Below are 14660 nucleotides of genomic sequence, written 5' to 3'. Positions count from 1 at the left end.
GGAATTGTATTATCTAAAACTAATCCTGGCCCAAGTTGGCATTTAATTATACTGACCCACTGTGGCACTGTGTCATGAGATGGATAACAATGTGAAAGACTAACTACTAATACCATGAATTAGCTTCGCATGGCACATTTCAATGACTAATCCTTTGTTAGTCTCTCTATAATATTATAACTTCCATCTAATTAAGTCCATTTGATGATACTCCAATCAACTTGTACAATTAAAAATGAATAAAATCAATCTTAGAAAGCTTGCATGGTGCAGTGTGCAGCCAGACCAGTGAAGTTGTCAAACCTAAAAATATTTTTGGTGACTACTCACTTGTCCTCTTCCAGCTCACAACACCAAATAAAAAATTTGGACTATTTCATTGAGTGGACTTGTGGGCACTCCAATGAAAGCATGTCTGAAGAAGAACAAAGCTCGCCTTAAAGGATTTTTTTTTCTCTCTCTCGGTTTGTAGTCCTTTATTATTGATCTGGAATTCCTTTAGCTCCATTGTCTCTTCTCTGTCTCTCTCTCTCTCTCTCTCATGTGTTAATTTGCTCATTTGGGTCTCTGCAACTTTCCTAGTCAGTGCCTCATTTCCTAAGCAAAAGGTAACGTAAGCGTATGGTTTGGAGCATCGAACAATAAAAGGTGGGAAAGATTGTATAATAGCTAGTGTGCAGTACCCAATTCTGGGGTTCCCCACTTTACTTGTCTTCCTTAGAGGAGATAGCAGTAGAGCACCCACTTGGGCTATTATTATTTATAGGGTTTTCTACAGTGTTCCATTACTTGGAAACTGGTCAAATAGTACAGAGGAATGGTTTAGTTTATGGAGCTAGCTACTTTGATATGTCTTTTACTTGATAAATTATTAAAATAATATAATTATAATAAAATAATATGTAAGATAATATATTTAAATAAAAATAATTAATTATTAAACCGGTAATACCTTTTAAATTTTTAACATTCTTATTATCATCTTTAGGATCTCGACCATTAGATTTTAATTGAAAGATAATTACTGTACGAAAGAAGCGCTCATATTATACTTGCGATTAAAACCCTCAAATAGAAATCAGTAGGCTCACCGCTCTCTGTCTTTGAAATCAGTTGGAGCTTGGATAAAAAGTAAAGATCGTATCTGTACGGTAGGCAGTTAAATCTCACCTGAAGGTGACCCGATCGGTCTTAATCCGGTGGAATCGCCCGCAGTTCTACACGTCGCCTCATCCCTCCTCCCAATCTACGGCTTTCGATTTCGCGGCTTCTCACACCCACTTCCATACCCTCCAACACGTCATCAAACTCTTACATAGGTCCCCTTTCATGGTTCTTTATCAGGTCTGTGTTATATTAGTATCTTTGTGATCCTTATCCGATATAGTTCTCTCTTCCCGCTTTCCGTGCGTATAAAGATTAAAGAAACGAGTTCGTCTTTACTTCCACCCTGAGTTGCCCCAAATCGAAACGAAATGCTCGGATCCATCGCTCTCCGATCCACGAACCCGATCTCCTTTTCTTCTCGCGCTCTTCAATTCGAGCGCAGCGCCGCTGATCTATTGAGGAGTAGGAGGAGATCGTGCGTGGTTTGCGACGCGAACCAGAGGAGCGACGCCGCCATCCCCAAGCTCGAGCCCTTTAATAGGAGCCGGATCGATCGCGGAGTCAAAGACCCGCCTTTCTTGCAGAAGACCGAGAACGATCTCATCGGTATGTTCCTGTGTTTGTAATTTTCTTTACTATTTTTTTCTTTGGATGGTTTGATCGGAGAAGCGAGGGGTCTTTGCGTGTTATACCGTTTAAAAGTTCCGTTTTTTGCATAAAACTTTTGTTAATTTCTTTTCCATGAATCAATTAATTGGCTCCTACTTGAATCTCTTTCCTTCCGTAGTTTTCTCTATCGCTAGATTAGATGGATTAAAATTGTTTGCTTATCCCTTCTAATTTTAATCTCCGCATGTCATATGAACCTTTAGAATGATAGTCTACTGTAAGCTGTGTGAGCCACTAATGAGAAATCTCTGGAATGGTTGGGAGATAGACATCAAGAGTTAGTTCTCTAATCCTCATCGGATCATTGAATTTTCCATCTTGAATATTCTTTTACCTAAATATACCTTTTTTAGTTTACCCAACAAATATATTTCCACGATTGTAATAAACTTTCTTCTTTTTTTCTTTTAAATATAGATTATAAGTCTTATACTATTATAGGCCGGACAGAAGTACTCGCGATTTCCAATATATAAGGAGCGCAATAAGTCCAAATAATTCTCATATAGCGCTATATGAGAATTATTTGGACATTAATTCACCAAATATTAATCTCATCAATAAGAGAAATCAAATCCATGACCTAAGCTAAGTGGCGGCCCTAACTGTTTTCTTTCTTTGCAGAATATTGCACTACGCTTGAAGGTGATAAATCCTACAGTTGTTGGAGAGCCTACTTTGAACTTAAAGATCTCGAAGTATGCGAATGATCCACTTCTTGTCAGAATTTTTTAGCATCATTATCATTGTGATCTGATATCACCATAGTTAACTTTCTTTATGATGTTTGAAACAGGAAGAATTGCCTAAAGAAGATGTCGAAAAGTTTGTGAGGCAAGCTGGGGGAGTGAAATCTCTAATTGATTGTGTTCATGGAATTACTGCAATCCAAAAGAAGAAAGATCAAGGTACTAAACAGCCAGCATTGGCTAATTCACAATCACAGAGGGAAAGGCATTGCCCTATACCTGATGGGTTGCCAAAGACCCTGGAAGAGATTGAGGAAGAAGAGAAAGCTAGAATGCCAGACTCTCCTTTCACCAGGCTACTAAGAAGCAAGGGGAGGCTTCCTGCTTGGTATACTGCAGCCCCAGATCATGAAACTGACTGAATAAGCTCTGATCATGCTTAGTGTTTGGATTTTGTAAATATGTGAATGATATTAATAGTTTGATTATTAAAGTTGTGGTCTTTGTGACACAATATTAGTTTTTTTTTTTCTCTCTCCTGTAAGCCAATCTACTAGAATTGTCTATGTAAAAAAGCTCAATTTCGTAGGCTTTATGTGCGTTGTTTAGCCTTCACTTATATTTTGTAGAGATAATTGTTTATCAATCGGTGTGATAAAGATTTAGTGATTAAAATCTTTGGGTATAATAGAAATACAATAAATTTAAAAGATATTATCAGTTCAAATAGGTAATTATTATATTATCTTGTACATTATTTTTTAATAATTATATTATCTAAATAATTTATAAAAGTAAAAGATATATATATATATATATATATATAGTATTGACATCTTTTTATAATTAAATTGATGAAAGTTTAATTAAATCTTATTTATTATTATTTATATATATTTTTTCGTTAATTTAAGATTAATTTAAATTAAATTTAATAAGTGATAGAGATAGAGAATTATATTTAAATTAAAATAATATCTAAATAATTTAATATTAAATAATATCTCCTATAATTAAGATATAATCATAACTATCACAATCATATTAATTAAATTTACTTGACTAATATGCCATTTTTATATAATGTGAAAACTGATTATTATAGCCTAAGATTATAAATTTTAGAGGAGTATCGAAGTATTTTTGTCTAATTTCTATCGATGTGTTTGTTAGATAATGCCAAGTTTATTTTGGGCCGGCTTTAACCCCGGTCTTTAGTGGGCTTCTGTGGGCCCCATTCAAAGCAAACAAAAGATTCACCTGATTTTATTAAACCACTTTTTTCTGTGCTTAATTTATACTTTTATTATCAGATCGGTAGACAAATTGTATGTTTCTTTATATATAAAAGAAGCCGAGAAATCACCTCCCAAAGGTGGCTGTTGGATAGTCCCTCTTATTTTCTTCTCGTGTAAAGCATCTTTATGTTTGTTAAAAAAAAAATAATTAAAAAAAAACATAAAAGAGAAAAATAAATAGAAATTGTGGGTATGCCTTCTCTGACCATCTTCATAAGCAATTAAGCATACGCTACCTTTAGCTTTAGGGCCAAGTTCATGACTCGGACTTCATAAAATATTAGGGAGACTGAAACGCCGAGCTCATCCGCAGCCTGCACTAGTTTGCCCCCTCTTCGGCCCTAATGATACACATAACCCCACCTTAGTGTTAATCGAAGCCCAATCGGAGTTGATTTTTTTTTAATCTATTTGATGGCTGCTCTTATCCAACATGATGGACTACAAATAATAAATTTGTACAAGTTGTACATTTTTCATTTTCAGTACTACTTCTATATATATATTTTTTATCCCAATGTTTTCAGCTGAAGGATACTCTGCTAGATTTTCCAAGAACATTCGATTAATAAACTCCTAAAATGAACATGAGAAAATATGTTTGCAGAAAAATGAAATTCGAGGTTAGTAATTTATTCTTCTCAGTTAGTGTGACTTGTGAGGTGTTTTTGGAGGGGCAAACTGGAAATTGGAAAAAGACATCTCATGGTCCTAGTTAGCTACTTCTCTACGCACACTGTTCACTCCCCTTCACGTGAATAACAACAGCACGCCATATACCATACATACACAAACGCCAACCAATCTCTCCCCCCCTCTCCTCTGTTTACTTTTATCAGTTTCTACGTACCATCATCCAATATCAACACCATCATCTCTCTCTCTCTCTCTCTCTCTCTCTCTCTCTCTCGTCTCAGTTTTTGCATCGTGATGATAGACCAGAAGTCGCATCCCAGCCCAGCAAAATGGTTTTCCAAGCAGACCAAATATACTCCCCCGTACAACCTCGACGCCTCGTCGTCCGGTCCTAGGGGCCCCACTCCACCCTCCGAAACCGACACGTGTTGGCGCCCCCGGATGCGCTGCCCCCTTCTCCTTTCCCTTTCCCTTTACTGTTTCCAGCCAACAGGGGCATTAGCCGATAGCCGATAGCCGATATCCGTAGCAGTGCGGGTCCGACAAGGGCAGCCGGCCACCTGCAGCGGTCCGGTCCGGTCCAGGCCCTCGGGAACCGGGCCCGGTTTCTGCTGGTTGGTGATTCGTTGTCCGTCTCGGCGGCTCGACCGAGGAGCTAGCCCGTGAACGGGGATTACTAAGTCTACAGCGCCCTGCAGCGAATCAATCCACCGTGCCGTACCGCACCTCGTTCCGATTGATCGATCAGCTGCAGTTCCTTGACCGCGTCGTTATAACTCTATTATCTTTTAATATATATATATATATATATATAACTCAATTATTGATGCTTGATAATTACTTGGATCCCGTCACTGCCTCCTCCTGCTGAGAGAAACACAGCTCCTTATATATGAACGAGACATTCTTCGACATTTGTTTAGAGAAAAGAGTAAACGAAAAAACCCAATAGATTTGAGGTTTTTCTCGTTAAGGAGTATTAGAAACCTACGAAGAAGAAGAAGAAGAACTGGTAGTTTACATGACTAGGTGAGGAAGTCCTTTACCTTTCTTTTTCTTTTTTTTTTTAACTTTTTATTGCAAGCAAAAGGACTACAACAACAAAAGGAACCACCACAAGGACCCAAAGACTAACTTGTACCTGAGTCCAGAGATATGTTGAGAGAAATACTGGACTGCGTGCTTTAATTTGTTGGGTTAGAGTACTTGGTTGTGTTTGTCTACACTCTAGAGTTGGGGGACAAAGGTGGCCCCCGATAGTTATTCCACAGGACAAACTGGGGCGAATAAGTGCTGCTCTATGCCAGTGGTAGCTGCAGTCGATAGCACTGCGAACGAGCTCAGCCCCGCCAAAGAGCGTATAGCTTCGTTCCATCTTGATCAGAGTATATACTACGAAACAGTTGTATGTCATTGTCGAATAACTTGATCCTTATCTTTATAAAATCACAACGCATAGGTTGGTAGTTATTCCATAAGGCCGAAGTCTCGTACAACTCTCTGGCTGGAACAAAATTCAGAGTATCTTTTTTGAACTTTTGTTCTTATCGTCTCAATTTCTTTACTTAAAATATTCCTCTTTTTTTTTTTTTTTTATACTAATCCTTTAATACTATCTTTCTTTCTTTCTCACTCATATACTCGGCATTGCAGATCTTTTCGAAAGAGGTAATATTCTTGTTTTTACAAGTTTAATAACTTTTAGCCTTAGTTTTCGACACAGAAACTAATAGTTACACGTATATTAAAACTATAAGCGAGTTAAGTGACATTAAAAAAAGACTGAATATATTTTGTCAGCCTTATTTGTGAGGTGGGAAAGATGGGAAAGCTAATGAAGACAAAATATAAGAATATTTTTAATAAATATTCTAAGAAAATAATTCAAGGGATCAGTTCGATCCTCTCTCACTCTCTTCCCGTATCATACGTACAAGTAGCTTCCCTCGATCTGAGGCACCAAAAGGTTCCAAATGCAAGTAACCAAGAATAGCATCAGTTGTGCTGGCTACCGTCCGAGCAGGCTGACAGTTATAGCTGCTGCCGTGTCACAGAAATGAATATATTTTTCTTTAGGAGGATGACATGTCCATGGATCAGACTAGGACCCGACCATGGCTCGCAAGCCCCACCGACAATTTTCTTGGGAGTAAATAGTAAACTTTATTAGCAGCCAAATGATTATGATTACGGTAAGAGTCTGATACATCAATGACAGGAGAGATAGGGTAATGATTATTTGACCCAAAAAAAGTACTTCACACAGTTATGTTGAGTGGAATGACAAATATAATAATGGAGTAAGCCTGGGGTATTAAGAAACTATTGATAAATTAAGAATGTTCATAGATGCTGGTAGTTTTAAGTGTTAGTGTGACTCTGTCGTGATCCCAGTAGTTCAAACCGTAGGTCTGTAAATTTTTAGAGATAGGAGAATGAAATATTACGAACTTATAAGAATGAAATAAATGAAGAGAAAAAAGAAAGATAGACAAACATGATACATCCACTATCACCGACCGCTCATCGAAGCAAGGGAGAAGAAAAGACTCTCTCATCCCATCCTCTTTAGAAACATTTTCTAAACGAGGGGGGGCCACAAAAACTCTCTTCCTAATTGTCTTCAATGAGAGGCGAGTAAAAAGAGAGTGATTGAATGTGAGAGTTTGGACCCCATGCTCTACTAGAGATCGGAGGATATATTCTTAGTGACTGTGGTGAAGAATAACAGATAGAGGAGAGGAGGGAGAAATGACCGTGTCTTGGTACGAAGAAAATTATCCTCTCCTCGTGTAGCCAAGCATATATATGAAATATTTGATGAAAGAATATGTCACATACACAGCTATGTTAAGTAGCTATTCAAAATGCAGGTGCTGGCACAATAATTCTTTCTTCTATCTTTCAACATGAATGCCATCCTGGAAAGTTTTTCTTTATCGGACGCTGAGACGAAGGAAAAAAAAACTTGTTAGCTATTACCATAATATCATAATCAAATGGTGAGTCCTCGTAGTCTTTTTCAACATTTATACCAATTGAATCGCAAATACAATGATGGATTAATCCCAGGGACATTAAGAAATATTAATAAAGAACGTTCATAGATGCTGGGAGTTTCAAGTCTGTCTGCGGCTCTGTTATGATTTAATAGTTCAAAGTGCGTAGGCCCATGAATTTTTAAAGACAAGAGAATTAAAGATCACCAATCTACAAAAATAAAATAAATAAAGAGTAAAAAAAACAAACATAATACATTCACTACTGCCATTGACCGCTCACCCACTGCTATTGATGAAGAAAGACTTTTCTAACTAAGCTAATGATCACAATAGGGAGAAACTCCCTCTTACTACTCTGGCTCTCCACAACTGTTTTCAAGGAAAGGTGAGTAAAAATGAGTGACTGAAGGTGAGAATTTGGACCCCATGCTCCACGAGTGACCGGAGGAGACATAGCCGCGCCTTATTGCAGAGAAAATTACCCTATCCTCGTCTAGCCAAGCATATATTTAAAATATTTAAAGGACGGGTCCATATTCATGACGTGGAATCGGTGATTCTGCCCTTAGCAATAGGTTTTATGTCTATGGAAACAATCTTTGTCTTTGAAACATTCTCCTCAGACATGACATGTTGTGTCTAATATCATAGACCTGCACGACATTGCACAATCTTGTTCATATCACTAGCGTTTTGAGAAGGCTACGACTTGTTCTCTTATAATAAATCTGGATACAATCGATTTATTATAATTACAAACACCCGATTGGATGAATATTTTTTTACTTGTAATATCTCAAAACATTCTAATGTAATAAATTTTTTTTTCAATAGTCGGCGGTTATAATATCTTTTTCTTTTTTCTTTCAAAATTCGAATCGGCTAATGCTAGAAGGTTTCTACAGTCTAGAGTCTATATAGAGTATGCTGGAACCCAATAGGAATCTTAGCCCCCCCTACAGTCCTACACACACATATCACATATGACATTAACACAGTAGGTGTTGCCAAATAAAAACACTTGAGCAGTCATCTCTGTCTATCCCTACTGAAAGAATTCCCTGTTAACTCCTGTTAGCTCTCCTCTTCATCAACTCAGCCTTTTCCCCCCGCGGTACAAACCAAGACAATGACCTCTCTCTTCCTCTCTCTCTATTTATACCGTTTTAAAACCCATCCAACACCATCTCATCTCAAACTAACGCAAACCCAAAAAGCCCAACGTCTTAAAGAGAAACAAAAAGAGAGAAAAAGAAGAAGAAGAAGAAGAAGGAATAGAGGCGATGCTAAAAGAATCCGGGGAAGGGAGGCGGAGGGCGGCCGAGTCGGCACCCGAGTTGGACTCGAAGCGGGAGCAGTGCCCGCGGTGCGAGTCGCATGACACTAAGTTCTGCTACTACAACAACTACAACACCTCGCAGCCGCGCCACTTCTGCAAGGCGTGCCGCCGTTACTGGACCCTCGGCGGCTCGCTCCGCAACGTCCCCATCGGCGGTTCGTCCCGCAAGCGGCTCAGGACGGCGGCCTCCGCGGCCAAGGCGAGCTGCGGGGCCGTGCACGGGTCGGTTGGGTCGTCGGCCCTCGAGATCCCGGTCGGCGGGTTCGGGTCGTTCCTGGCGGAGCCGCTCCTGGCGCTGGGCGAGCCGTTTCTTGAGGGCCGAGCTGGGTTCGAGCTCGGCCTCGGGCTCGGTCTTGGCTCGTGGGCTGGGCCGGCTTCGCCGGGTATGGACGAGCTAGGCCTTAGCTTTGGTCTGGGGACTACTCAGCTACTATGGCCCACCGCGCTGCTGGAAGAGGAAGGAGGGGATACGTGGAAGATGAGGAGCGGCGGCGGGGAGTGTTTTGCAGCTCCGTCGGCGGCGATTTGGCAGGATCTTGCTGTGTCGAGCTCGGCCGAGGGGAACAGCGGGCCAGGGGCCCGATTAGCATAAAGTGGGAGGGCACATTCGTGAATATTTTATCTTCCGGGGGTGTTTTCGACTTTTCAATTTCTTTGGTCGGGTCCTTCCTCTGAGCTAAATTTTTGAGATGGACAGACGTTAAGATTTGAGCGCCTGAGTGTCGTATGATTCCTACACAATCTAACGTCATATGTTAGTAGATATTGTTATTTCTCCCTACAACTAATGTCGCAGATTTGTTTACTTTGTGAGTATCTGTCTTTTATTTTGGATAAGATAAAGTTATAATCGCGTGTCTTTTTAACTCATCCGGTATTATTTTATTAAAATATATATATACTTATCTAGCACTTTGAAACTGTTGCGTTGCTGAACTGTTCATTCGAATTAACTATACTATCGAATAATTAATTAAATTGAGCTAAATCACTAAATAAATAATTTATAATATTATTTAAAATTTGAATTGAACTTATGATCTACTAGAGTTGATTGATATAATATTCAGGAGTAATGTCTCGGAGAATAACAACGCTGCTTCTTGATCCTTTGACTCGTAGAGACTCTTGATATTTATTTTCTAAACATCCAAAGAAAAGGGAATCTACAGCACCTAATAGTAATAAGATACGCTGTTAGCACTATTTTGGTTAGCCGACGAAACTGATATGAGAAAATTATTTAAGATAAAATGGTTCTGGCACCTACTCGAACGATTAATTACATCAATGGGCACCTGCAGGCTCCACTAAATTTGCTACAACCTATAGCTTGCAGGGGATCCGCTGCCCTTTTTCTAAAACCTCCCGGCCGCCAAATACTTTTTCTAAAAGACTAAAAGAGCCTAAAACCTTTGGGAAAACCAGCATGCATTACTTCGATCTCATTCCCAAGTTCCTTCTCGTTTTAAGGGCAAATGCGTCCATTCAATAAATCCGGTACCAAAAAATTTCGAACTCCTCCGAGGGTTTAAACGACTGAATCCCTAACCCTAATCCCGATTCCATACTTTTCCGAGTTCCGACCCGTTCTCCTCCGATTCGCGGCTGGAATTGGACGCCATTGCCTTCAATGGCCTTCTCCTTCTCGTCTCCTGCTCCGCAGCAGCAGCTCTTCCCGCAGGGCTCGCCGTTTGCTTCAGCTACTCAACAGCAGCAGCAGTCGCAGTTCCAGTTCCAGCCACAGCCTCAGCAGCAGCAGCAGTTGCAGTTCCAGCCACAGCCGCAGCAGCAGCAGTTTCAATTCCAGCAGCAGCAAGCGGCGATGGCGGCTGCGCAACAGCAGTTGCTGCTCTATACGGCGGATCGGTCGCCGGCGGGATACAATACCAAATGGGAGGATCTGCATCCGGATTCCCAAAAGTTTCTGCTTCAGATCGAGTATTGGTTCTTTGCACTCTTCTCTCTTTCTTTGTTTGCCTTCTGTTCTTGGAGTTTGGTGATGTAGGAAATCCCCGTAATTTGCTCATAAATATCCATCGATTGCTTAATTAGTGTTTATAACTACTTCGTAAGTCATAAAAATCGATCCTTGGAAACGTTAGACTGGCAATTTACAGCTTTTGAGTCTAAAGGTTCGGCAGCTCCGGATTTTGTATAGAACATCTCATAGAGGAATTTGTGATTCTTTTTTTGAGGGGGTTTATTTGCCCTACTTTTTCCGCTGAGTAACTTTAATGATTCTTTAAAGGCTATTTTTTTTTGTGGGCTTTTGGTACATGGGTTCTTTGCAATTTTCTAGATCTCTTGTTTTTTTTTTAATTTTTTTTTTACATTGTGATTTTCTTTTGTTCTGCAAAAACTGTTTATTTTGAACAATATTATTTATGACAGTTTGCATGTCCCGGTGCTAGTGGAATTAAGCAATTGCCATGGTTTCTTATTGTACGACTCCCACATACAGTGATGAAAGTGCGACTTGTGATATAACCTTGTTTTCTTCTCCAATTCATCTGTTTTTTGGTCTTTCAGTTGTGGGTCATTTAAATAGCAGAAAGTTCTTGCCTTTTCCTCTTTTAAACTCTTGACATGGTGAAATACTGAAAGAACCGAAATTTTGTAGAGAACGGGTACGTGAATACAAGGACGAGAGTGAGAGGTTGGATCTGTGTAGCCGCCTTTATGATTCTTCAGTGTCTAATGACAGCTTTGAGCTTGACGCTAGTCGTATCATCCAGGTTTTCTTCTTCCTCCTTTTCTTATCTCACTGTTGAGTTTCATGCACAATACATTTGTGCTGTTCAGGTTTTATTTCCAGTCGTATGATTTTAGTTACAGATTAGATGCTTTGATTATTTCATTCACATGGCAGAGTCACTTATCATGGGAGTGTATATGAAATCTTTTTAGTTCGCAGAGGAACACATGTAGATTATGGTCTTCTACTCTCATCAGATATTTAGATCAGCTATATGAATTGACTTATTGTCATTTGACTGCCTATATGCACATTATCGTAGTGTCTATAACTTTCCTGGAATGACACTGTGGATTCTTATGCCACATCTCAGGAACTTGGAGGAACTACAACTGCTATGGAGAGAGAAAAAGTTTCAATTCAAGGACTAGCTAGTATTGTGAATGATATGATGTGGAGCACGGAATTTGCCATTCGTTCATACATGATGCTCAGGCCAAGATTTGTTCGTCCAAATGTTGGAACTACCACTAGTTCTGCAAGTCCTATTGGAACAGCTGTAGCTTCCAGCCATCCCAGTCAACTGACTGTAGCACCAACTTTTGATTTCTATAATGGGTTTCCAAAGAGGCCTTCTCCTTTTATGCAGCATACAATTGCCAGGTTCGAGAAGTATCTTGGAGAGTGTTGCAAGTGGATTGAAGAACTTGAGCAACTGGTTCAGATGGATACCAACAAAAGGTCTTTGGATTCTTTAGAAGCTTTGCCAAAAGTGCTCTCGAACGTGCATGACTATTTTGTTCATGTTGCTTCCAAGGTAAGGTGCCTCACATCATCTCACTTCGTCAATGCTCAAAATATGAAACTGTAAATCCATATTTATTTCTAGCCATACAAAATTAAACTTCTGTTGATGCTTCTTTAGAATATTGATTATAGTTGGCCCTAGTGTGTTGTTTTCGGAGTATCTGATTACCTGTGTAATTCTTCTTACATCTTATTTGTAAAACTAATTTGAATTGCATCAACTGCTAGCTGGATGGGGATTCCTAGATGATTACTATAGTCTACTGATTTCATTAGCATCGCAAGTCACCGTAACAAGGAATGTGGGGTCTTAATATATGCCACGTCTTTGTTTGTAAACTAGCCTACCAGCTTGGGCCTTATAGTTGGATTGCTACACATGCTTCTGTGTATGCTTTTGATAGAACTTGTTATGGTAACACTTTTTTATACGATTGATTTTTGCAGGTAGAGAGCCTTCACCAGTATATTGAGTCTATGAAGACTGCATATCTTAATAACCAGCGTCGACGTGGTGATGGAAATGATCCATTTCTTGAGGCCAACAGAAGGGAAGTAGCTAAACAAGAAGCTGCTTCTAGAAGAGTCCATCCTACACTGCATCTACCTGCAACTCCGCAACCAACAACACAAATTGCTGGTGCATTTCCAAACTCAGCAACATTAGTGCCAACCCCACCACAGCCATCTTCTGGACCCTCTGCAGCAACTGCTGGTAGTGGATTATCACTTTTTAGCACTCCATCTCCTGCTGCTACTTCTAGTTTTCTCTTTTCAACCCCAACACCATCTGCTCCATCATCTACTCTATTTGGTTCATCTGGATTTTCACCCCAATCCACACCATTTGGAACTGCCTCTACATCTCTATTCGGATCAAACCAGACTCCATCTGGGTTTGGAACTAGTACCCCATCCTTTGCATCCACACCTGCCATGGGTAGCTCTCCACTCTTCTCCACACCGTCTCTTGGTGCAGGTACCATAAGCTACTTCTACTAAGTGTCTAGATAATTTTATCGTTCATTTTAAATTAGTAAGGTTATGTTCATGGCTTCCAATGGTGGGCTAACTCAAGAGTTGCCCTAACCTTGGTGCACTTATCAAGCTTTTAGAGGAAAAAATCTATAGAATCAGTTTCAGCTGATTGTGAATATTTTTCTGTGTATAATTCAAGTTATTGCTTATTCATCCTGGTTTCTTGGTGCAGGTACCATAAGCTACTTCTACTAAGTGTCTAGATAATTTTATCGTTCATTTTAAATTAGTAAGGTTATGTTCATGGCTTCCAATGGTGGGCTAACTCAAGAGTTGCCCTAACCTTGGTGCACTTATCAAGCTTTTAGAGGAAAAATCTATAGAATCAGTTTCAGCTGATTGTGAATATTTTTCTGTGTATAATTCAAGTTTTTGCTCATTCATCCTGGTTTGGGAAAAGTTAAACAATTTTGACATTTAAATTCTAGCTCTTTCTGTAGGCTAAATATGTATCTGGATAAATCTACCTTTTTTCTTAGGTTTACATCTGTTTTGAAATGAAGTGTTTGCCCTACTTTTTAGGTATTGCCACCGGTTCTGGATCCAGCTTCGGTGGTGCTTCCGTAAGTAGAGTTTTTATCCAATTTGTTAAAGCTTATTCTCCTTGGTGTTTGCTTTCCTTTTCCTAACCTTTATTTCTTTATCTAATGTCTGGCAGAAGTCATCCAGGCCCAAATCTCGTACCACCAGGCGTTAGTTGCATGAACAATGCATGCCTGGTATCTTGTAACAGTAATTCTTGCATCAATCTCTGTGGTTATTTTGTATCCGGTCGTTCCTATGCACTCTGCGATGTGTTCTTATACAAGCACCTTGAAACACCAAACTTGTAAATAACTTTTATTTGCATCATCCCTGATTCATTCTCTTTTTCCTCCACTGGACGTATGGGGCTGCAGGTTGTGATATTAGTATCGAACTCCAGTGGCCTAACAGTCCTTTACTTCTCACTGCTATTTCTAATTCCCGCTGTGTTCCACTTGATTCTTGAGCTTGTTCACGAAGAGGCTATCAGTTTTGCTACTAATTACAACTTTTTATTTATTTATTTATCGATCACATATCTCCATTTATTTCAGCAATATTTCTTTTATTCTAAAATATAATTTCTTATTTCAAAAGAACAACTAAACATTATAATAATTATGTTGTAGAACACATATATTATATATCAATAGTACATCTTATATCACATACTAACATAAAATTAATTTACTATTAATATTTTTTATATTAATCTATTATGGATCAAATTGCGTGTAAATTTATAAAAATATTTTTTTTACTTTATATTATATTAAAAATAATTTTTTTCACTCTTATCATAAAATATAAGTAAATATAAAGATAGCTATTTCTATAATAAAAAAAATACTT

At 39.0% G+C, this 14660-nt stretch overlaps 3 protein-coding genes across 3 annotated transcripts; all 3 read left to right on the top strand.

Annotated features, from left to right (window-relative positions):
* Window positions 1-1405: 1405 nt before the first annotated feature.
* Window positions 1406-3140, top strand: LOC140796504 (CCG-binding protein 1-like). The gene is made up of 3 exons (XM_073149550.1): window positions 1406-1713; window positions 2401-2474; window positions 2573-3140. Exons 1-3 carry the CDS (start codon window positions 1476-1478, stop codon window positions 2885-2887), a joined length of 627 nt encoding a protein of 208 aa, XP_073005651.1. The 5' UTR covers window positions 1406-1475; the 3' UTR covers window positions 2888-3140.
* Window positions 3141-8574: 5434 nt separating this feature from the next.
* Window positions 8575-9606, top strand: LOC140796660 (uncharacterized). Its single transcript, XM_073149734.1, has one exon. It carries the CDS (start codon window positions 8685-8687, stop codon window positions 9330-9332), a length of 648 nt encoding a protein of 215 aa, XP_073005835.1. The 5' UTR covers window positions 8575-8684; the 3' UTR covers window positions 9333-9606.
* Window positions 9607-10012: 406 nt separating this feature from the next.
* Window positions 10013-14162, top strand: LOC140796837 (nuclear pore complex protein NUP58). The gene is made up of 6 exons (XM_073149982.1): window positions 10013-10681; window positions 11364-11478; window positions 11812-12255; window positions 12693-13224; window positions 13806-13846; window positions 13942-14162. The coding sequence occupies exons 1-6, from the start codon at window positions 10374-10376 to the stop codon at window positions 13978-13980; spliced, it is 1479 nt and encodes a 492-aa protein (XP_073006083.1). The 5' UTR covers window positions 10013-10373; the 3' UTR covers window positions 13981-14162.
* Window positions 14163-14660: the final 498 nt, after the last annotated feature.

This window comes from Typha latifolia, chromosome 10, assembly GCF_019914945.1.
Source record: "Typha latifolia isolate L0001 chromosome 10, TyphaL0001v2, whole genome shotgun sequence".
NCBI classification, from domain to species: Eukaryota; Viridiplantae; Streptophyta; class Magnoliopsida; order Poales; family Typhaceae; genus Typha; species Typha latifolia.
The sequence above is the reverse complement of the archived record's forward strand: the minus strand, read 5'-3'. Positions and strand labels throughout refer to the sequence as shown.

Coding starts and splice junctions, on each gene's coding strand:
- LOC140796504 (XM_073149550.1), top strand. CDS start 1,476: ATGCTCGGATCCATCGCTCTCCGATCCACGAACCCGATCTCCTTTTCT. Junction 1,714..2,400: donor GACCGAGAACGATCTCATCG/GTATGTTCCTGT, acceptor CTTTCTTTGCAG/AATATTGCACTACGCTTGAA. Junction 2,475..2,572: donor TTGAACTTAAAGATCTCGAA/GTATGCGAATGA, acceptor TGTTTGAAACAG/GAAGAATTGCCTAAAGAAGA.
- LOC140796660 (XM_073149734.1), top strand. CDS start 8,685: ATGCTAAAAGAATCCGGGGAAGGGAGGCGGAGGGCGGCCGAGTCGGCA.
- LOC140796837 (XM_073149982.1), top strand. CDS start 10,374: ATGGCCTTCTCCTTCTCGTCTCCTGCTCCGCAGCAGCAGCTCTTCCCG. Junction 10,682..11,363: donor AAGTTTCTGCTTCAGATCGA/GTATTGGTTCTT, acceptor GAAATTTTGTAG/AGAACGGGTACGTGAATACA. Junction 11,479..11,811: donor ACGCTAGTCGTATCATCCAG/GTTTTCTTCTTC, acceptor GCCACATCTCAG/GAACTTGGAGGAACTACAAC.